This window comes from Heterodontus francisci, unplaced genomic scaffold (assembly GCF_036365525.1).
Source record: "Heterodontus francisci isolate sHetFra1 unplaced genomic scaffold, sHetFra1.hap1 HAP1_SCAFFOLD_632, whole genome shotgun sequence".
Classification (NCBI taxonomy): Eukaryota; Metazoa; Chordata; class Chondrichthyes; order Heterodontiformes; family Heterodontidae; genus Heterodontus; species Heterodontus francisci.
In genome coordinates this window covers 291,088-313,364 of record NW_027141616.1, presented here as the reverse complement: position 1 = coordinate 313,364, position 22,277 = coordinate 291,088, and the positions used below count along the sequence as shown (strand labels likewise).

The 22,277-nt window shown below is 46.1% G+C and overlaps 1 protein-coding gene across 4 annotated transcripts; it reads left to right on the top strand.

Annotated features, from left to right (window-relative positions):
• The first annotated feature begins 18,088 nt into the window (after positions 1 to 18,088).
• On the top strand, positions 18,089 to 21,716 carry LOC137364159 (histone H3). Of its 4 annotated transcripts, none has more exons than XM_068027553.1 (2): positions 18,089 to 18,155; positions 18,962 to 21,716. In XM_068027553.1, the coding sequence occupies exon 2, from the start codon at positions 19,501 to 19,503 to the stop codon at positions 19,909 to 19,911; it is 411 nt and encodes a 136-aa protein (XP_067883654.1). In that variant the 5' UTR covers positions 18,089 to 18,155; positions 18,962 to 19,500; the 3' UTR covers positions 19,912 to 21,716. The 4 variants fall into 4 exon arrangements, with proteins under 4 accessions (XP_067883654.1, XP_067883657.1, XP_067883655.1 ...); XM_068027556.1 differs by lacking the exon at positions 18,089 to 18,155 and adding an exon at positions 18,188 to 18,327; XM_068027554.1 differs by lacking the exon at positions 18,089 to 18,155 and adding an exon at positions 18,340 to 18,478.
• The last annotated feature ends 561 nt before the right edge of the window (positions 21,717 to 22,277 follow it).

Below are 22,277 nucleotides of genomic sequence, written 5' to 3'. Positions count from 1 at the left end.
ACTGTGGTTGACAGGGCCCTCAACCGTGTCAGGCCCATTTCCCGCACCTCTACCCTCACCCCTTCCCCTCCCTCCCAGAACCGTGACAGGGTTCCCCTTGTCCTCACTTCCACCCCATCAGCCTCCATATCCAAAGGATCATCCTCCGTCATTTTCGCCACCTCCAGCGTGATGCCACTACCAAACACATCTTCCCCTCCCTTCCCCTGTCAGCATTCTGAAGGGATCTTTCCCTCCGCCACACCCTGGTCCACTCCTCCATTACCCCCACCACCTCGTCCCCTTCCCATGGCACCTTCCCCTGCAATCGCAGGAGGTGTAATACCTGCCCATTTACCTCCTCTCTCCTCACTATCCCAGGCCCCAAACACTCCTTTCAGGTTAAGCAGCAATTTATTTGTACTTCTTTCAATGTAGTATACTGTATTCGCTGCTCACAATGTGGTCTCCTCTACATTGGGGAGACCAAACACAGACTGGTTGACCGCTTTGCGGAACACCTCTGCTCAGTCCACAAGCAGGACCCTGAGCTTCCGGTTGCTTGCCAATTCAACACTCCCCCCTGCTCTCATGCTCACATCTCTATCATGGGCTTGCTGCAGTGTTCCAGTGAACATCAACGCAAGCTCGAGGAACAGCATCTCATTTTCCAATTAGGCACACTACAGCCTGCCGGACTGAACATTGAGTTCAATAATTTCAGAGCATGATGGGCCCCCCATTTTACTTTCATTTTTAGTTATTTTTTCTTTTTCTTTTTTACATTTTTTTGTATGTTTATTTTATTTCATCTTAGTCTGTTCAGTTGGCTTACCCACTGTTTTTATTTTCATGTCTGTACTTGCTGCTATTCAATTTTCAGTCCATTAATACCCTATCTGTACTAATGCTCTTTCAACACACCATTAACATATTGTTAGCCTTTGATCCATGACCTTCTGATCAGCTATTCTGTGGCCTTGTCCAATCTACACCTTCTCCTTTGTTATCTGTTGCCCCACCCCCGCTTTACTTGCTTGTAACCTTTGACATTTCTAATATTTGCCAGTTCCGAAGAAGCGTCACTGACCCGAAACGTTAACACTGCTTCTCTCTCCACAGATGCTGCCAGACCTGATGAGTATTTCCAGCATTTCCTGTTTTTATATCAGTAGATGTAGTGTATTTGAAAGGTGTTCGATAAAGTGCCATGTAAAAGGTTACAACACAAGATAAGAGTTCATGGTGTTCAGGTGTAATATATTAGCATGGATAGAGGATTGGCTAACTAAGAAGAAACAGGGAATTGGGTTCAATGGGTCATTTTTCAGTTTGGCAAACTAACTAATGGTGTGCCACAGGGATCGGTGTTGGGGCCTCAACTACTTACAATCTATAATTACTGGCTTAGATGAAGGGACCGAGTGTATTGTAACCAAATTTGCTGGTGATACAAAGATGGGTGGGAAAGCAAGTTGTGAGGAGGACACAAAGAGTTTGCAAAGGGATAAAGACAGGTTAAGTCTGCGGACAAAAGTTTGGCAATGAAGTATAATGTGGGAAAATGTGAGGTTATCCACTTTGGTATGACGTAAAGAAAAGCAGAATATTATTTAAATAGAGAGAGACTGCAGAATGCTGTGGTACAGAGGGATCTGGGTGTCCTTGTATATGAATCACAAAATGTTAGCATGAAAGTACAGCAAGTAATTAGGAAGGCAAATGGAATGTTGGCCTTTGTTCCAATGGGGATGGAGTATAAATGTGCAAGTTGTTGGTTCGACCACACCTTGAGTGTTGCATGCAGTTTTAGTCTCCTTATTTATGGAGAGATATATTTGCATTGGAGGTAGTTCAGGCAAGTGCCACTAGGTTGATTTCTGGGATGAAGGTGTTGTGTTATGTGGAAAGGTTGACCTGGTTGTGGTGCACTCATTGGAGTTTAGAAGAATGAGAGTCGATCTTATTGAAATATATAAGATTCTGAGGGGGCTTGACAGGGTATCTACTGAGATGATGTTTCCCCTCATGAGGGAATCAAGAACTCGGGGGAACAGTTTCAAAATAAGGGGTCTCATTTTCGATGGAGTTGAGGAGGAATATCTTCTCTCAAAGGGCTGCTATTCTTTGGAATTCTCTACCCAAGCGGATGGTGGAGGCTGGTCATTGAATATATTCAAGGCTGAGTTAGACTGACTTTTGATATACAAGGGAGTGAAGGGTTATAGGGGCAGGCAGGATAGTGAAGTTGAGGCCATGATTAGATCTGCCATGATCTTATTGAATGGTGGAGCATTCAATTGGTGGAATGGCCTAATCCTGCTCCTAGCTATTATGTTCTTATGTTATAATGCCAGATGGAAATAAAACCTGACTTATGCATACATCCCTGCTCCAGCAGGTATTCCCATTCATGGAGCAGTGCAGATGTTGGGTTGTTCCTTGATGTCACTAACTTGTAAAACTACCAAAGCAAACCTGATCAGCAGAAGCTGAGTGCTGCAGTGGAATCAGACACTGACACTCTTTGTATTTCTGGTTGGTCATAATGATTATTAATTGAAATATTAAATTCATGTTATGCCAAAAACCACACCTGCCAAAAATGAGACATATTAATTTCGTCATATGGAACATTATTTTTTGAACTGTTATGGACTTGAAATACCTTGTTTAAAAAGACCACAACAATGGCTGAAAATATGGCTGCACATTTGCATTCTAAAAGACTGAAGAAGACAGTAGGAGTGCTCCCTGATTCAATTAGCCAGATGGGGTTGTCAATAGAGATGATCAAGAGACATTGAATGTGTAAGATACTGCATTCCACTCCCCCCTCCCCACGCAACCACCCCCCCCCCCTCCCACGCGCAACCACACTCCCCTCTCCCTCCACCCCCACCCTCCCACCACCACGAGAGTGTCTGTTAAGCTTGAAGGAATCCACAAAATCTGTCAGGAAAGACTGTACCAAATATGGAGCTAGTCACATGACTAACCCCCTGGGCAACTTGGGGTTTGAATTGTGCCACACAGAAAGACAGAGACTGCAATTTGAAGACAATGGAGAAGGCAGATCTCTCCCTCTCTCTCTCTCTCACACACACACACACACACGCAGAGTTCCAGGGACCCATGGGAGTAACTCAAGCATCAAGAGAAAAGACCAGCAAAACAAGTTTGAAAGTGTGCACCTGGCCCCAACAAGTACTGCAAGACATAACTGTGTAATCAAAGACTTTAAATCAAACCCAAATCTAGTAACAGAACTACAGCTATTGCTTCAAATCTGTTCTCCTTTTCCATTTCTATTTGTGTGTCTGTTTATCACATATGCATGCTAGCGTGGTTGCGCTGCATATCTTTAATCATTTTAACTGAATTAGATTTTTAACGTTAATAAATTTACACTGTTCCTTTTTAAATCTGAGAAAACCTGTCTGATTGATTTCTTTGCCATTGCAATCCGAGAGCAGTGGAGCTAAAACATGGTGTTTTAAAAAGTTAAACCCTGTTACAGGCAAGGAAGAGGCTGAGAGGGGGAACCTTCGACCCCTTTCTCACCTCATCGTAACAATGTCTTTTCTAGCTTACACCTCAATTGATCTTGAGTTACAAGAGATATTTTTCTCTCCTTCTGTAGGTAAAAACTTGAAGGAACCTGAAGGAATGTGATGATTCCCCGGCACAAGGAAAAGTGTAGTCCACTCCTTCTAACACAGAGTAGGTACATTATCACTCCCAGAGCACAGAGACAGACAGGCCATGAGTTCAACAGTCACAGAGAGCAGAAATAGTCAGACTTGCACTGATCTCAAGTTCCAGAGACAAATTTTCAATCCAGCAGACAGTCAAACAATGCAGGCGAGGCAGAAGTTGTTTCCAATTCACCCCAACTCAGTACTGCAGAAAGATAGGTCCATTGATCTCAGTTCAAAATCACATGCACTATCAGATTGAAAGGCACCGGATCAATCTCACAAAAGTGCAGCCGAAGCTACAAATTAAATATAAGGTAGAGCAGCTGATGGAAAGGTACGGAATGAATCCTAAGAATGTAGACCAGAGTGCAGACTGAGAGACAGATTACAATGTAGTACAAACATCTCATACAGTATCAAAAGGAAAGTTACAGTATTATGCCAATTAGTGCAGACTGCACTACACATTACATACCAATCCAATAATCTCTGTCAGAGCTGTAATGAAAGATAGAGTATCAATTCAATGATTCTAATTATACTGAGCACAGCATTTGTGAGTTTGTAATATATGTCATCATTCACAAATGTGTTCAGCGTTACAGACTAAATACTAGTCCAAAACAAACAGAGATGAGGAGAAATTTCTTTACTCAGAGTGTTGTTAAACATTAGGAATTCTCTACCCCAGAGAACTGTGGAAGCTCAGTCATTGAGTATGTTTAAAGCAGAGATTGACAGAGTTCTAAATACAAATGACATAAGGGGATATGAGGATAATGTGGGAAAAAGGCATTGAAGTGGATGATCAGTCCTGATCCTATTGAATGGCAGAGCATGCTGGGTGTCCTGCTCCTATGTTCCATAAACTCTCACACCACAACTCAATAAAACACAGTTAAAATGAGGCAAATTGTGATACATTATGGCGTTAAACAAATAGTTCTCAATACTATCCCTGAGATACATATTAAGTACCGGTACAGAGGAATCCTGCACCAGAGTCTCATAGATACAGAATGTCTCAGACTTGTAGACAATACCAGTAGCTGAGAGATACAAAATTAATTCCACTTTAACTGACTGTCCCAGAAACAGACACATAAAAAGTGAATTGCAACACACATTAAGTACCAGAGACTGCCAAATGCAGAATGAGCTCTGGATGTGCACATGCAGACTGTACCAGAAATTGACTAATACTGAATGGGACCCACACTTATACGTTGTACCAGAGACTAACAGCGAAAGAATAAATCCAACATTCATTTCCAGTACCAGAAAATAATATATGCATAACAGATATCACTCACATACACTAGCAGAGATTGACAGACAACAGAATGAATCCCACAATCTCATTCAGTACCAGATACTAACAGGTACAGAATTACTCCCATACACACTGTACTAGGCACTGAAAGACATAGGAGGAATTGTACATTTACATACAATAGCAAACACTGACAGATACTGTAGGAGTCACATGCTCACAGTGAGTACCAGATACTGTTGAAAAGAGAATTAATCCCGCACTTGCATTCATTGCAAGAGACTGACAGATACATAAATGATATCCATACTCCCATCGGAGATTGACATGCAGAACTTGAACCACACCCATACATAGTACCAAAACCTGAAAGGTATTGAGTCAATAACACAATCAGATACAGTACCAAAGACTGACAGGCATATTACAGAGGTCACTTGCATAGAATAGTAGAGATTTTCATGGACAGAATGCATCTTATTTCACATTCAGTCTGGATATTGACCAATAGACAATGAATCCTACGATCACACTCAATACCAAGTTCAGACAGACACCATATATATCCCCCACTTATTCACAGTATCATAGACTGACGGACACAGAGTGAGTCACAAAATCAATTAATTTCAGAGACCAGCAGATAGAGAGTTAATCTCACTCTCACAGAAAGAACCAGAGACTGACAAATGTACAATGAGACCCAAGCTCACATAAAGTGACAGACACATAATCAAAACCCCGCACATACATAATACCTTCGACTGACACATAGAAAATGAATCAAACAATCACATTCTGCCTGTAAGACTGGTGCATACAGAATGAATCTCACACTCACATTTAGTTCCAGACACTGACAGATACAGAATGATATCCACATTCACCCACAGTACCAGATAGATACAGAAGCTGCCACACATTCACATACAATACTCATGATTGACATACAGAATGAATCACACAATCACATTTAGTTCCATAGACTGACACTGAAATAATCTCACACTCAGATACAGTACAACAGAGATAGATTTAGAATTACATTTGCTTTCATATAATGTACCAGAAAGTGTGACAAAATTAATCTCACACAGTACAAAAGATTGATGGAATTTGTCCCACACTCAAGGTAATAGGTTTTAGGAAAGTGAAGTGGGGATGGCGGAGGGGTGGCGGGAGCGGGGGGGGGAGGGGCGGTGGTGGGGTGGGGGGATGGTCGGTGGAGGTGGGGAAGAGAACAAAAGGGAAGGTGTGTGTTCGGGCAGGACATGGTTGCCCACCTCCTTCTGGAATGTGTCTTTGCAAAGCAGGTGTGGAAAGAGATGCAGTGGATTTTGTTTAGATTCATCCCAAGCAGCTCTGTCACACCAGAGTCTGTGCTCTGCGGGCTGTTCCCAGGGCCGCGCACCGAGATAAACATCAACTGCTGCTGGAAGACTATCAATTTGGTGAAAGACGCCCTTTGGTCTGCACGAAACTTGCTGGTCTTCCAGCGCAAAGAGTTGTCCACGACCGAATGTTGCAGACTGGCACATTCCAAGGTCCAGGACTACGTGCTGAGGGACGCACTAAAGCTTGGGGCAGCCACAGCAAAGGCTCAATGGGGAAAGACCATTGTGTAAGGTCCCCCCAACAAGCTGAATGGAGGGGCTGGATCCATGGAAAACCCCTCGAACTGTATCGGGAAAATTTTCGTTTGCTGTAAAATGTATATGGCATGGAAAATGAAATGGAAGGATTGTGAGGCAGCTCACTCCTGCAATGAAGGAAACTGACCTCCTTTGCACTGTTTGTAATTTTCGACTTGGTGCTGTTTAGAACTGTTTCGTTATGTACCTTTTACAGATTTTTATGAATAATGTATATTTTGGAAATAATTAATAAAAGTCCAGTAACGATTTAAAAACCTGTTTCCATATTCCACTTTTACCATCACAAATTCCTGGCGCTATTTCACAAGCAGCTTTAATTTGTCAATTGTTGTCAACTGTTGGAACTGGCGGTAAACAACTCTATTTAGCAATCTATAACGGGACAAATAACTTCAACTCCGTGTGGAAGTAATAAATTATGGACAATTGGTAATTCCCCTTCACACAGGCTTCAGGGAGACAGTGAGAAGTCACTGAAATAATTGCTTAAACATTTTAAATAGTTTCCATTCCTGTTACCAGCGTGTTGGAATTAGACAGTAATCAGCCCTTTCACAGAGACTGTGGGTGGCTCTGAAAAGAGCCTTTGGTTTATTAGATGACATTTTGGCCGCTTTACTTTTTCTGGGAGCTCTGAGCGCTGGTTTTTTTGGGCAGCAGCACGGCCTGGATATTAGGCAGCACCCCGCCCTGAGCGATGGTCACTCCTCCCAGCTTGTTGAGCTCCTCGTCGTTGCGGACGGCCAGCTGTAGGTGTCTGGGGATGATGCGGGTCTTCTTGTTGTCCCGGGCTGCATTACCAGCCATCTCGAGGATTTCAGCAGTCAGATACTCGAGCACAGCAGCCCGATAGACCGGGTCTCCGGCACCCACACGCTCAGCATAGTTGCCTTTTCTCAGGAGCCTGTGAACACGGCCCACCGGGAACTGCAGTCCAGCCACGGAGGATTGAGGCTTGGCCTTGGCCCGAGCTTTCCCGCCGGTCTTTCCTTTTCCAGACTTTTTTTTATTTCCAAAATATACTTAATTCATAAAAATCTGTAAAAAAAAACATTACAAAACAGTTCCAAACATCATCGAGTCAGACAATACAAAGATTGCGAAGGAGATCAGTTTCCCTCAATACAGGAGTGAGTTGCCTCACAACACTTCCATTTCATTTTACGTACCATGTACATTTTACAGCAAACAAATATTTTCCAGATACAGTTCGAGGGGTTTTCCTTGGAACCAGCTGCTCAGTTCAGCTTGGTGGGGGGACCTTACACAGTGGTCTTTCTCCATTGAGCCTTTGCTGTGGCTGCCCCAAGCTTTAGTGCGTCCCTCACCACGCAGTCCTGGACCTTGGAATGTGCCAGTCTGCAACATTTGATCGTGGACAACTCTTTGTGCTGGAAGACCAGCAAGTTTCGTGGGGCAGACCGAATTGATAGTCCTCCAGCAGCAGTTGATGTTTATCTCTGTGTGCATCCCTGGGAACAGCCAATAGAGCACAGACTCCTGTGTTACAGAGCTGCTTGGGATGAACCTCGACAAAAACCACTGCATCTCTTTCCACACCTGCTTTGCAAAGACACATTCCAGAAGGAGGTGGGCAATCGTCTCTTCCCCACCACAGCCACCTCAAGGGCATTGTGTGGAGGGTGTGAGACTTCGGGCGTGCATGAAGGATCTGACGAGGAGGGCTCTTCTCACCACCAGCCGAGCTACATCTTGGTGCTTGTTTGAAAGTTCTGGTGATGAGGCATTCTGTTAACTGACTTTGGCAGTCTGCTTGGGGAACCATCCAACAGGATCCACCATCTCCTTTTCCCGTAGGGCCTTGAGGACATTCCGTACAGACCACTGCCTGATGGGTTGGTGGTCAAAGGTGTTTTTCTGCAGAAACTTTCCCACGAAGGATAGGTGGTTTGGCACGGTCTAACTGGACGGAGCCTTCCGCGGCAATGTGACCTGGCCCATCCTTCTCAACACTTGGTGTTTGCGTACTGGGGATCTACACACAGCTCGATGCAGCCACACACGAAGGTAGTCATCAGGATGAGGGCGACGTTGGGTACATTTTTCCCGCCCTTATCCAGAGGTTTGAACATCGTGTCCCTCCGGACCCGGTCCATTTTGCGTCCCCAGATGAAGCGGAAAATGGCTTGGGTGACCGCCACAGTGCAGGAATGGGGTATGTGCCAGACCTGCACCATGTACAGCAACAACGTGAGCGCCTCGCATCTGATGACCAGGTTCTTACCCATAATGGAGAGAGGTTGCTGCTCCCACATGCTCAGCTTATGTTGTACACTGGCTACTCACTCCTTCCAGGTTTTGGTGCACGCCCCGGCCCTTCCGAACCATATTCCCAGCATCTTCAGGTACTGTGACCTAATGGTGAAGGGGACAAAGAATTGGTCAGCCCAGTTCCCAAAGAACATGGCCTCGCTCTTGCCATGGTTAACTCTGGCTCCCGAGGCCAGTTCGAACTGGTCGCAGATGCTCATCAGTCTGCGCACACACAGCGAGTCCAAGCAGAAGATGACGACGTCATCCATGTACAGGGAAGTTTTAACCTGAGTGTCTCCTCTGCCTGGGATTGTCACCCCTCTTATGTTCACATCCTTTCTAATATACTCGGCAAAGGGTTCAAACAGCAAACAAACAAGACAGGGGAGAGAGGCCAGCCCTGTCTGACTCCAGATTGGATCGGAAAACTTTCTGATTTCCACCCATTGATTGAGACAGCGCTACTGATGTTTGTGAAGAGCAGTTTGATCCAATTGCAGATTCTCTCCCCAAAGCCCATTTTGGAAAGCACATCCATCATGAAGGTGTGCGATATCCTGTCACAAGCCTTCTCCTGGTCCAGGCTGATGAGGCAGGTGTCCACCCTCCTGTCCCGTACATAGGCGATCGTATCCCTGAGTAGCGCGAGACTATCAGAGATCTTCGTGCCGGGTACAGTACAGGTCTGATCAGGGTGAATCACCAACTCCAGAGCAGACTTGACTCGACTGGCTTTGACTTTGGACAGAATCTTGTAGTCAACATTAAGCAGTGAGATGGGCTGCCAATTTCTGCCCTCTCCCCCTTCCGCTTGTAGATGAGGGTGATGATGCCTTTCCTCATGGATTCTGACATGCTGCCGGCCAGGAGCATATTCTCGTATACTTCCAGCAGGTCTGGGCCGATCCATTCCCACAGGGCTGGATACAACTCAACCGGTAAGCCATCGCCTCTGGGAGTTTTACTCGTCTCAAAGGACTTGACGGCATTTGTCAGCTTGTCCAGAGTTAGCGGCTTGTCCAGTCGCTCCCTTATGCTATCATCTAAGACCGCTGTTATAGATCACAGGAAGCTCCACTGTCTGTGGGCTTCATGTCAGACAGCCAAGCATAAAAGGATTTGCTGATCCTTAGTATGTTGGACTGCGAAGACGTTACCGAGCCATCCTCTTCCTTCAGGCTTCTGATCACAGAGTTCTCTCTGTGAAGCTTTTGGAAGAAGTAATGTGAGCACATCTCATCCTGCTCGATGGAGCGGACTCTGGACTGGAAGGTGGTCTTGGAGGCCTCTGTGGCAAAGAGCGAGGCCTGCTGGCTCTTCACCTCATGGAGGTCCTCCTTGACCTCGACCTCCATCGTCTGAAACACATGCTAGGTGCCAGATGCTGAAAGGTATAGGTTGATTACTCCACTCACTCACAGTACCTCAGCCTGAGTCATCTAAAGCAACCTAACACACAAATAGTTGCACTGAGAGATTGAGAAAGAGTCCAAAACTCAGTGTACCAGACACTGACAGACACAATCTGAAGACTACACACACACATGGATATAGGATTGGCTAACTCACAGGAAACAGAGAATGGGGATAAATGGGGCATTTTCAGATTGGCAAACTGTAACTAATGGTATGCCACAGGGACCGGTGCTGGTGCCTCAACTATTTATGATCTATATTAATAATTGCATGAAGGGACTGAGTGTATTGTTGCCAAATTTATGGATGGTACAAAGATAGGTAGGAAAGCAAGTTGTGAGGAGGCCACAAAGTGTCTGCAAAGAGATATAGATAGGTTAAGTCAGTGGGCAAAAGTTTGGCAGATGGGGTATAATACGGGAAAATGTGAGATTGTCTACTTTGGCAGGAAGAATAGAAAAGCAGAATATTACTTACATAGAGACAGACTGCAGAATGCTGCTGTACCAATGGATCTGGGTGTCCAGGTACATGAATTACAAAAACGTTAGCATGCAGCGAAGGCAAGTAATTAGGAAGGCAAATGGAATGTTGGCATTTTTAGCGTGGGGAATGGAGTATAAAAGTAGGGAAGTTTTGCTATAACTGTACAGGGCATTAGTGACATCCCAACTAAAGTACTCCACACAGTTTTGGTCTCCTTACTTAAGGAGGGGTACACTTGCATTGGAATTAGTTAAGAGAAAGTTCACTGGACTGATTCCTGGGATGTTGGATTGTCTTATGTGAAAAGGTTGAGCAGGAAAGTGGAATTAAGGCCACAATCAGAACAGCTGTGATCTTATTGAATGGCGGAGCAGGCTCGATGGGCCAAATGGCCTTCTCCTGCTCCTATTTTGTCTCTTATTATCTTCTTACACACACACACTCGACCAGTGTGTGGCGAATCTAGAATTAATCCCACTTTCGTACAAAATACCAGAGACTGAAAGGTACAGAATTAATCCCACAGATATATACAGTGCCACCGACAGGGACAGAATGAATCCCATGCTCACACACAGCATCAGGAATTGAGATACATGTGATTCCCACCCTCACAGAACAATATCAGACTGAGTTACAGAATGATTTCCACATTCACATTGAGCACCACTGACTGCTAATTAATTCATCCCATAGTGGCGCAGTGGTTAGCACCGCAGCCTCACAGCTCCAGCGACCCGGGTTCAATTCTGGGTCGTGCCTGTGTGGAGTTTGCAAGTTCTCCCTGTGTCTGCGTGGGTTTCCTCCGGGTGCTCTGGTTTCCTCCCACAGCCAAAAGACTTGCAGGTTGATAGGTGAATTGACCATTATAAATTGCCACTAATATAGGTAGGTGGTAGGGGAATATAGGGACAGGTGAGGATGTGGTAGGAATATGGGATTAGTGTAGGATTAGTATAAATGGGTGATTAATGGTCGGCACAGACTCGGTGGGCCGAAGGGCCTGTTTCAGTGCTGTATCTCTAAATCTAAAATCTAAATCAATCACACACACTACCAGAGGCTGGCAGATACAGAATGTATCGCACACTTTCGCAAAGTACCAGTGAGTGACAGGTACAGAACGAATCCCAAATTCACACACTGTACTAGAGAATGGCAGATCCAGTGCCAATGACCAATTCAGAAAGAATTCCAAATTTACACATGACACTGGAGATGGAGAGATACAAAATTAATTCCACATTCACACTCTGCGTGAGACTGATAGTTACAAAATGGATCCAGAACGTGCAGACAGTGCCAGAGACTGATAGTTGCAGAATGAAATAAACACTCACATACAGTACCAGAAATAACAGAAATGGAATTGATACCACACATATATGTGATACCAGTGATGGAGAATACAGAATGAATCACACACACATAACAGGAACAGAGATAGAGTTATACAGAATGAGTCTCACACTCATGTACAGTACAACAGATTAACAGGTAAACCGTCAATCTCAAACACACATACATTACCAAGGGTCAGTTCAGAATAACTACGAAACTCAGATAATGTGTTAGAGGCTAAAAGATACAGATGAATACAAAACTCACACACAAGATACTAATAGATACAGCCTGAAAACTGCACTCAAACACAGTACCAGATACAGACAGATACTGAATGAATCCCACACTCATACTCAATACCAGAGACTGACAGATGCAGAATGTATGTCACACTAAACGTCTTCTTAGGCAGTCCCTCGGGAAGGAGGGACTTTCTTCCACTCCAGGGTTGTGTGTCCTTAGGTAACTGAATAGTCCAATTCTGGATCCAGACACTCGGCCACAGGTGGGGCAGATGGTGTCTGATGAGGTGGGTGAAGGGGATTCTCCAATTTCCAAGTACTCCTTCCAATGTTTGCATTTGGTTGCTTACTGGGCATGTCGATGAATTTTGAACTGGTTGGCACCTTCGCGGATGCTTCTTCTCCATTTTGGGTGGTCTCAGGCAAGAGATGCCCATGAATCAGTGCAGATGTCATGTTTTTTCAGGGAGTGTTGAAAGGAAATTCTTGTAACGTTTGCTCTGCCCTCCTAGTAGCCTCTTGACCTGACGGAGCTCAGAGTAGAAAGCTTGTTTTGGGACTCTGGTGTCGGGCATGTGGATAATGTGGCCCGCCCAACATAACTGACTCACCATGACCAGTGTCTGGATACTGGGGATGTTGGCCTGAGAGAGGACACTGATATTGGTGCGCCTGTCTTGCAACTGAATTTGCAGGATCTTGCGGAGGCACCACTGGTGATATCTCTCCAGGGCTTTGAGATGTCTGCTGTACAGTATCCATGTTTCTGACACATACAGGAGGGCAGGTAACACTGCAGCCATGTCAACCAAGAGCTTGGTGTCGGATTTGAGGTTTTTCTCATCAAACATTCTTTTCCTCAGACAACTGAAATCTGCGCTGACACACTGGAGGCGATGCTGAGTGTCATCGTCGATATCTGTCCTTGGTGACAGGAGGTTCCCAAGGTATGAACAGTGATCCACATTGTCCAGTGGTTCGCCGTGGATCTTGATAGTCGGGGGACAGTGTCAGGGAGCAGGTTGGTAGAGGACCTTTGTCTTCTGGAGGTTTAGCTTAAGGCCAATTATTTCATATGCCTCTGTGAATGCATCGATAAGGGTTTGAAGCTTGGCCTCTGAGGGTGTGCATATGCCAGCGTCATCAGCATACTGCAGCTCGATGACAGAGGTTGGAATAACCTTGCATCTGGACTGGAGGCAACATAGGTTAAATAGTTTCCCAGCAGGTCTGGCAGCATCTGTGGAAAGAGAAGCAGAGTTAACGTTTGAGGTCAGTGACCCTTCTTCGGAACTAGCAAATATTAGAAATGTCAAAGGTTATAAGCAAGTAAGCCGGGGGTGGGGCAAGAGATAACAAAGGAGAAGGAGTAGAATGGACAAGGCCACATAGCTGACCAAGAGGTCATGGAGCAAAGGCAAACAATATGTTAATGGCGTGTTGAAAGACAAAGCATTAGTACAGATAGGGTGTTAACGGACTGACGATTGAACAGCAGCAAGTACAAACATGAAGAAAAAACAAAGTGATTCCTGACAACGCTGGCCAGCGCCAACGTCATCAGGCTGCGCCGCGGTGTGCACATGCGCAGATGGTCTCCTGCTCTCTGCACATGCGCTGCGTTCCAGCTTGCCAGGACCAGTTTGCGCATGCGCTGGTGACGTCATCGCGTTACGTCGTCGTCCTCGGGCAACGCGCCAGGTTGGCCTCTGCGCATGCGCTTCATGCAACGCCACCGGTTATTCACGCATGCGTCAATCTTCCGATATTGACGCATGCGTCAAAGCTTCGGCGCGAGTTTTTGAAAGTGGAAGGAGGAGAGGTTTCGTCGGGCATTTTCTCTCAATTATTTATTCGTTATGGAGATTTGCTTCATTTTTATTAGACAGAGGAGATTGTTCCAAGGTAAGTTGTTCTGAAAACATTTCCATTGTCTGGGGCACTGCATGTGCTCCAGTCCCTGTTGTAAGTTGCTGTGTGCAGGCAGTACATGTGCTGCAGTCCAGCGAACAACCTTCCATCTAAACGGTCACTTTCGTTTTTGTAACGTTTCAATGGAGTGCATTCTGTATTTCTTATCTCATCTCATGTGGTCCCTTAATAGCCTTCCTGAACATATGCCTGCCTGTTCAAAGCTCCACTTCCCCCACCTGCGGTACCCTCTCCTTGCTGTTCAGTTACACAGTCATCTGTTCCTGCACCCATCCGAGCAGTGCACATGGACACACAGCCATCTCATGCCGTGTCCAGTGGGAGCACAAATGTGAATGCTCTTGCTGAGTACACAACTGGTGAGGTGGGAGTGCAGCCACACCATTCTCCATCCTCAGTGTTGCTTTAAGGCAAAGGTAGGTAAGAGTGAAAGAAATGGAAGGTGATGCTGATAGTAGTAGGCAGGATTAAATGGGAGCGTATGGGAAGGCGCAGGAGTAACATAACTACTAGCAGGGAACAGCTGGGCTAAATGACCTGCTTTATGTTCATAGTCCAAAAGAAATGTGCTTCTTTTTCCAGCACCCTCACATCGTTCATGTTTTCCCTGAGAGCAGCATTGAACAATCACGAGATAGGGGCAGTTACATCATCCTGACTCCTACAGCTGAGGTGGGTACTAAGTGATTCATTGGCGGTGTTATCAGTACATGCCTATACTGCAGAGCATAAAGCATGCGCAACAGTAATTTCATTGGAGGGAGGGAAGCTCTGACACTCCTGTTCTTTCCTTATTTCTTTTCATGTAAAACGCGCCCTTGAGAAAACAATCCTTGAGACTTAAGGACGGCATTCAAGCAAAGGAGGCAGTGCAGGAGAGGACGCAAGGATGTGCTGATTCCTGCATCTGAGGTGGGTAATAAGTGCTTCATTGGCGACATTATCAATTGGTGGCTTCACTGCAGAACTTAAAAAGGTGTGCACAACAGTAATTTCAGTGGATGGAGGGAGGCAAGCTCTGACTCTGATTTGCTTTATTTCTTTTCATGTAAAACATGCCGTCGAGAAAACAATCCTTGAGACTTAAGGTCAGCATTCAAGCAACGAAGGCAACTGGATCATGCTGCGGAGCTTGTCCCGATGTGGAAAAGAACATTGCGTTTATGGATGAATTGGGAGTGCACATTGGGATGCGCTTGGGGAACATTCACCAAGAATAGACTGAGCTCAGACTCTTGTGACTTTGCCTTCTTCACATGAACAATACAGTAGTGGAATAGAGAGCCAAGTGTTCATTCACCACAAGGCTCTCCAGGAACAATCTCTTTAGCTGTGCATAGCAGAGTCTGTCTGTCTGTCTGTCTCACGGGAATGCTGGACACAACACTCATGTATCCATGCACAGCAGTTCCTCGGATGTTTAATGAACTTAATAAAACTTCTCAATAATTAAAACCAGAATTGTTGAGGTTTTGTTTTGGATGCTATTTCCCCGACTTTGCAATTGCACTTCAGATATTCAACAGTGGTGGAGGGGTGGAGGTAGGGGGGTAGAGGGAGGGGTGGGTGAAGAGGGGGATAGAGGGGTGGGTGAAGAGGGGGAGGTGGGGGGGAGAGCGGGGAGGGGTGGGGAGAGGGAGCATGCAAAAGGCAGGGACTAGACAGTTGCAATGCCTGAAGTACCGTTGAGAAGTAGGGGAGAAAGCAACTGGGTAGGGGAGAAAGCAACTGGATTGGGCATCCGCAGCTGGAGGGAATGGCTGAATGGAGAAGGCCGGAAGCGAGAGGCCGTAGAGAGCCGCGGGGAGCGAGCGGCCAAAGACCTTGGTGTCACCAGGTGCAGGGACTGGCTGGTAAGTCTTTTGCTGTTGTGTTTATGGTGCATACGCAGAAAAAGGCACTCCTCTTCCACTCCGCTGCTCCCCCCACACTCTCCCCCACGGCCGCCCACACCCCCCCGCTCTCCCCCACCCTCTTCCCCCCCCTCTCTTTCCCCCCTCCCTCTTTCCCCTAGCTCTCCCCCTCCCCAACCCCCACACCCACCCCGGCCGCCGGCGCTCCCCCCCCCCGCGCTGCTCTCCCCAGCCCCCCGCGCTGCACTCCCCGGCCCCCCGCCACTCTTTCACTCCGGCCATTGTATGCTGCCACGTGTTTGTTAGGTTGCCTCTGTGTGATTCTTTGACCAGCGCCATCTTTAGTCCTGGCAGCTGCTACAGTCGCAAGTCGTGACGTTTTAGTGGCACATGCTGTATTTGCGCATGTGCCAAAACAGCGCCACCTACCGATAGCGTTGTCAACAAATGCAGTCAAAAAAAACAGTGGGTAAGCAAACTGAACAAACTACAATGAAATTAAATGAACAAAAGAAAAAAAATTGTAAAAAATGTAAAAAAGAAAAAAGAAATAACTAAAAATAAAAGTAAAATGACGGGCCCCCGTCCTTGACTACATTCCACAGCATGCTACCAACGTGCTGTCAGCACAATTCCAGACTGACAGAGACTGAAAAGGCAAACTGACAGCTAAAAATCCATAAGGCCGCTGGCATGTATGGAATTCCCACCGAAGTTCTAAAATACAGCAGAGAATCACTCTTGACACAAATACATGGTCTCATTTCCCTCATCTGGAAGGAAGGGAGCATGCCAGGGGATCTGAGATGCCGTAATTGTGATCATCTTCAAAAAAAGGTGACAAGACAGACTGTGGTAACTACAGAGGGGTATCCCTGCTGTCCACCACAGGGAAGGTCATCCTAAGAGTCCTCCTCAACTGCCTCCTCCCCGTGGCTGAAGACCTCCTACTGGAATCACAATGTGGATTCTGTCCATCAAGAGGCACAGTGAACATAATCTTCACAGCAAGACAACGTCAAGAAAATGTAGGGAGCAGCAACAACCTTTACACATGGCCATCTCTGTCCTGACAAAGGCCTTCAACTCGACCAACCGAGAGGGATTATGGAACGTCCTCCTCAAATTTGGCTGCCTGGAGAAATTCGTCACCATCCTCCGATGACTGCATGACGACATGCAAGCTGTAATCCTTCCCAACAGCCCTACCACTGAACCAATGCTAATATAAGCTGGGCTCAAGCAAGGCTGTCTCATCACACCAATGCTCTGTTCCATCATCCTCGCCACAACACTCCACCTCATCTCCTCACACTCAAGCACAGTACCAGAGTCTGACAGATACAGAATGGATGTCAAACTCAAACACAGTACTAGAGTCTGACAGATACAGAATGGATGTCAAACTCAAACACAGTACTAGAGTCTGACAGATACAGAATGGATGTCAAACTCAAACACAGTACTAGAGTCTGAGAGATACAGAATGAATCCATACAGCATCAGACACTGAGAGCTACCGAATGACAGAACACACTCAAACACAAAAGAGAGTGAAAGAATTGAATTAATTGCACACTCACCTACAATAGCAGAGACACAAGGACACATAAGAGTCCTCCCAAAAACAGCCAGGACATTTCCAGGGAGGTTTACACAGGGAGCGGATCTTTAAAAATAAACTGGGTTTGTAGAGAGTCTTTATGAAATATACTTCCTGATTGCAGGAAGGGTGTTTGTGATTGGTTGCAAATCTTTAATCTGATTGGATGGCGAAAGACACCAATTAGAGAATTACAATATAAAACCATTGTGACATCTCTGCCAATTCCCCAATCACAATCTTTACTTTCCCCCATCCCTCATTAGCATAGAGCTGTGGGATTGTCTATTTAATCCGCACTCGGAAGGGGTTTGGTTTATTTCTGTGTCTGAAATTGAATCTGAAGATGGTTGAGGAGAAGAAGAAAGCAGCTGCTAAGAAGGGCGCCAAGAAAACTGTGAGTAAACCGTCAGCAAAGGGCGGCAAGAAGCGGAGAAAGTCGAGGAAGGAGAGTTACTCCATCTACATCTACAAAGTGATGAAGCAGGTTCACCCCGACACCGGCATCTCCTCCAAGGCCATGAGCATCATGAACTCGTTTGTGAACGATATTTTCGAGCGCATCGCGGGTGAGGCTTCCCGCCTGGCCCATTACAACAAGCGCAGCACCATCAGCTCCCGGGAGATCCAGACCGCCGTGCGCCTGCTGCTGCCCGGGGAGCTGGCCAAGCACGCCGTGTCGGAAGGGACAAAGGCGGTGACCAAGTACACCAGCTCCAAGTAAAACTGCACAATGGACTGAAAAACAGATCAAACACAACGGCTCTTTTAAGAGCCACCCACAATCTCTCTGAGAAAGCTACATTATCTCTGGTATCGATTTGTTTTTTTTATATGCAGAGTCTGGTACTTTCTATTTGCCTTTGTGATCTCTGTTTTAACCCCATGGATTCTGGGTCATTCAGTTTCACTGTCTGTGAGATCTTTGTGTCTCTACTTAATAATGCCGCGTAAATTAATTACTGACCACTGACCCAAGTGTGCTTTGATTTCGGACGCGCATTCATATTCGGCCCCTTTCCTGTTTTTCGTTCATAAAAGCTGATACATCAGTACTCAGTCACTTGTTTCCCTTGTTCAAGCTCGGCCTCAATAATTAATAAGTACATTATCTGGAAACCCCGCTGTTGTCGGAACCCTCAGTCTCACATTTCAACACGTGACAGTAAAATTCTTCTCTCCGCTTTTGTCTCCCACAAATAGGTTCAATCTAGAATCAGTGATGCGGTATCTTGACAAAGATTGATCTGAAATGTATCCGCTTGCAGAATGCTGTGAAAGAGACTTTCTGCAGCCGCTTCCAGACTGTTTCAAAAAGGACGGAGAATAAACCCGAATAGATACCGGATTGGAAAAGTGTATCTGGAACTTGTGACAAAGTGTAGAATAATACAAGTTTAAAATCTTTGCTGTAAAAGATCTTTGCTGACAAATATCACTGAAATGTTCTGATCATGTTCTTTTTAAGAATGAAAGCAAATTTTTCCTTTGTCAAAACCGTTGTTTCCGGCACTGATATTGGCGGTTTTTTAAAAATTGATGTATCAGTAATAATCGGCCAATCGGAGGTAATAGCTTCCTGTGTTTCTGTTTATTATCGGAGTTTGGTTTAAACTGACTGGGTGTCGGGTTCCAGCCAATTACTGCTCAGGGCGGTTCCTCACAGAGTTTAAAAAGGCGGATGTGCAGCAGATTCAGTATTAATAGTCTGTGTCTCAGATTGTGCAGAATCCGTTGAGAAAATGGCCCGGACAAAGCAGACAGCGCGTAAATCGACCGGAGGGAAAGCTCCTCGCAAACAGCTGGCTACCAAAGCGGCCCGGAAGAGCGCTCCAGCCACGGGTGGAGTAAAGAAGCCTCATCGCTACAGACCCGGCACTGTGGCTCTGAGGGAGATCCGCCGCTACCAGAAATCCACTGAGCTCCTCATCCGCAAACTGCCCTTCCAGCGCCTGGTCAGAGAGATCGCTCAGGACTTCAAGACAGACCTGCGCTTCCAGAGCTCGGCCGTCATGGCCCTGCAGGAGGCCAGCGAGGCTTACCTGGTGGGGCTCTTTGAGGACACCAACCTGTGCGCCATCCACGCCAAGCGAGTCACCATCATGCCCAAAGACATCCAGCTGGCCCGCCGCATCCGCGGGGAACGCGCCTAAAACCCGGCTTCAGTAACAAGTGTAACAAGGGCTCTTTTCAGAGCCACCAAATCAGCAAAGGAAAGAGCTGCCATCTCTGTTCATCATCAAACCCATTAGATTGGAGGGGCGGCCACATGGTTTCTGGTAAAGGCCTGTAGGACTGAGAGCTGATCTGGAATTTAGAAAGCAGCGTTACCGGAGACTCATTGCTGTTCAGCACAATTTCACCCCGTCTCCTGGGATTCGTTCGCTGGCATTTGGGGAAAAGAAATAGATCCCAGTTTTATTTGGAAGGAATTAATGGAGCCAGCTCCGTTCACATGAGGGTTATTTACAAACATTACCCAATGAGTTCGCTAATAGTTGAATCCCTTGGAGATCGGTACACAGGACATGTAAGGCAGCTCGGTCACTCTGACTCGAACCGCCAGATGGTTGCAGACCCTGACACTGCGGGGACAGAAACCCCGACTCTCTCCCGCACCCGGGGGAGTAGACAGCTTTGTGTCCGGAGAATCGGGAGGGCCGGGGAGAAGGTACATATTAAAGCGCTGCAATGGACTCCGCTCCTGTGTGTGCACAACTCTCACTGATTCCGTCCTCTGGGAACAGTGCGGTCCAAACAGATCAGGTTAGGAGAGAAACACACAGCCCGAGAATGGCCTCTTCCTTCCTGCATTTACTCTGTTCTGGGAGCAGATTCTCATTGAGAAGCCGGAGAGAGAAAAAAAACAGAATTCAAACTGTCGAAATGAAAAACAGACCAGAATTAACGCAGACACTTCCATTATTAAATTAATTCATCAGTTCCGAACCAGTTCTCATTAATGCACTGGGATACTCTCGGGATTTATGAAATTCCAGGTGGCGGGATTTATTAAATTGTTGATTCTGACACCCTGCAGTTCAGTTCTTCACTTAACTAGAAGGGGAAATGTGTGAGCAGAGAAACAGCGCAATCCAGAGAGGGAACTGAAAACACACCTGGACAGATGTGAAACAGGTCAATACTCTTGTTACAATAACTCCATCTCTGATTCCCTCCTAACAGTAACCAGCCCTTCACAGAGACTGTGGGTGGCTCTGAAAAGAGCCTTTGGTTTATTAGATGACATTTTGGCCGCTTTACTTTTTCTGGGAGCTCTGAGCGCTGGTTTTCTTAGGCAGCAGCACGGCCTGGATATTCGGCAGCACCCCGCCCTGAGCGATGGTCACCCCTCCCAGCAGCTTGTTGAGCTCCTCGTCGTTGCGCACGGCCAGCTGCAGGTGTCTGGGGATGATGCGGCTCTTCTTGTTGTCCCGGGCTGCGTTACCGGCCAGCTCGAGGATTTCAGCGGTCAGATACTCGAGCACAGCAGCCAGATAGACCGGGGCTCCGGCACCCACACGCTCGGCATAGTTACCCTTTCTCAGGAGTCTGTGAACACGGCCCACCGGGAACTGCAGTCCAGCCCGGGAGGAGCGAGACTTGGCCTTGGCCCGAGCTTTCCCACCGGTCTTTCCTCTTCCAGACATTTCCACTGTCTCACAAATACTTTCACGAAGAATGGTTAATTTCCACAGCATTTACTGTACTTATAGACTGAGAACTCATCTCATTGGTCGGTACTTAATTCACCTCATTTGCCTATATTCTTCACCAATCAGGACACTGACAAACGGAAGAGGGCGGGATTTACCGCCACACGACCAGAAGCAGAGAATTTGTCAATTTCAAAAAGCCCGCCAATTTCATTTCCGGAAAAGAGCGGATTAAAATAAATGTCATCCTTAGTCAAAGATTTCAAATCCCTTCTCTTTTTTTTCTTTTATTCAATTCTTTCCGTCACCAATCACAAGCGCGGTTTAAAAATGTTGTTTAAATTGTGGTTCATTCTACAATCGTTTACAAACTGTTCCAGGTGGGAATAAATCCCTGTTCACAGCATTTCCCTGAAGGAAAACAGTCAGTTTAGTCTTCAATCAGAGCCCAGTGTCCTTCTCTGAAAAGAGGAAGCCGGATCTGCTTAATCTGCTCTGTTCCTGTTCCGGCGAGTTGCTGTGAATAAAACGATGAATCAGTTCACATTTCAGGAATAGAGTGAAGGGACTGAGGTCTGACCGTTACAGCTAAAAACAGCTGTTAATGCAGTCATTCAGGAGCTGTGCCATAATAACAGCTTGAAGCGAAAAAGAGAAGGTGGATGAGCGGATTATGTGTCCGTGTACAGTTTATGGGACAGGAGACACAGGTACAGCAGTGGGAACGTTATTATGTTATACATTGTTTTAAAATAATTTAATGGAGATGTCGGATGCAGCTTTTTCAGAGAGATTGTGGGTGGCTCTTAAAAGAGCCATTGTGTTTGATCTGTTTTTCAGTCCATTGTGCAGTTTTACTTGGA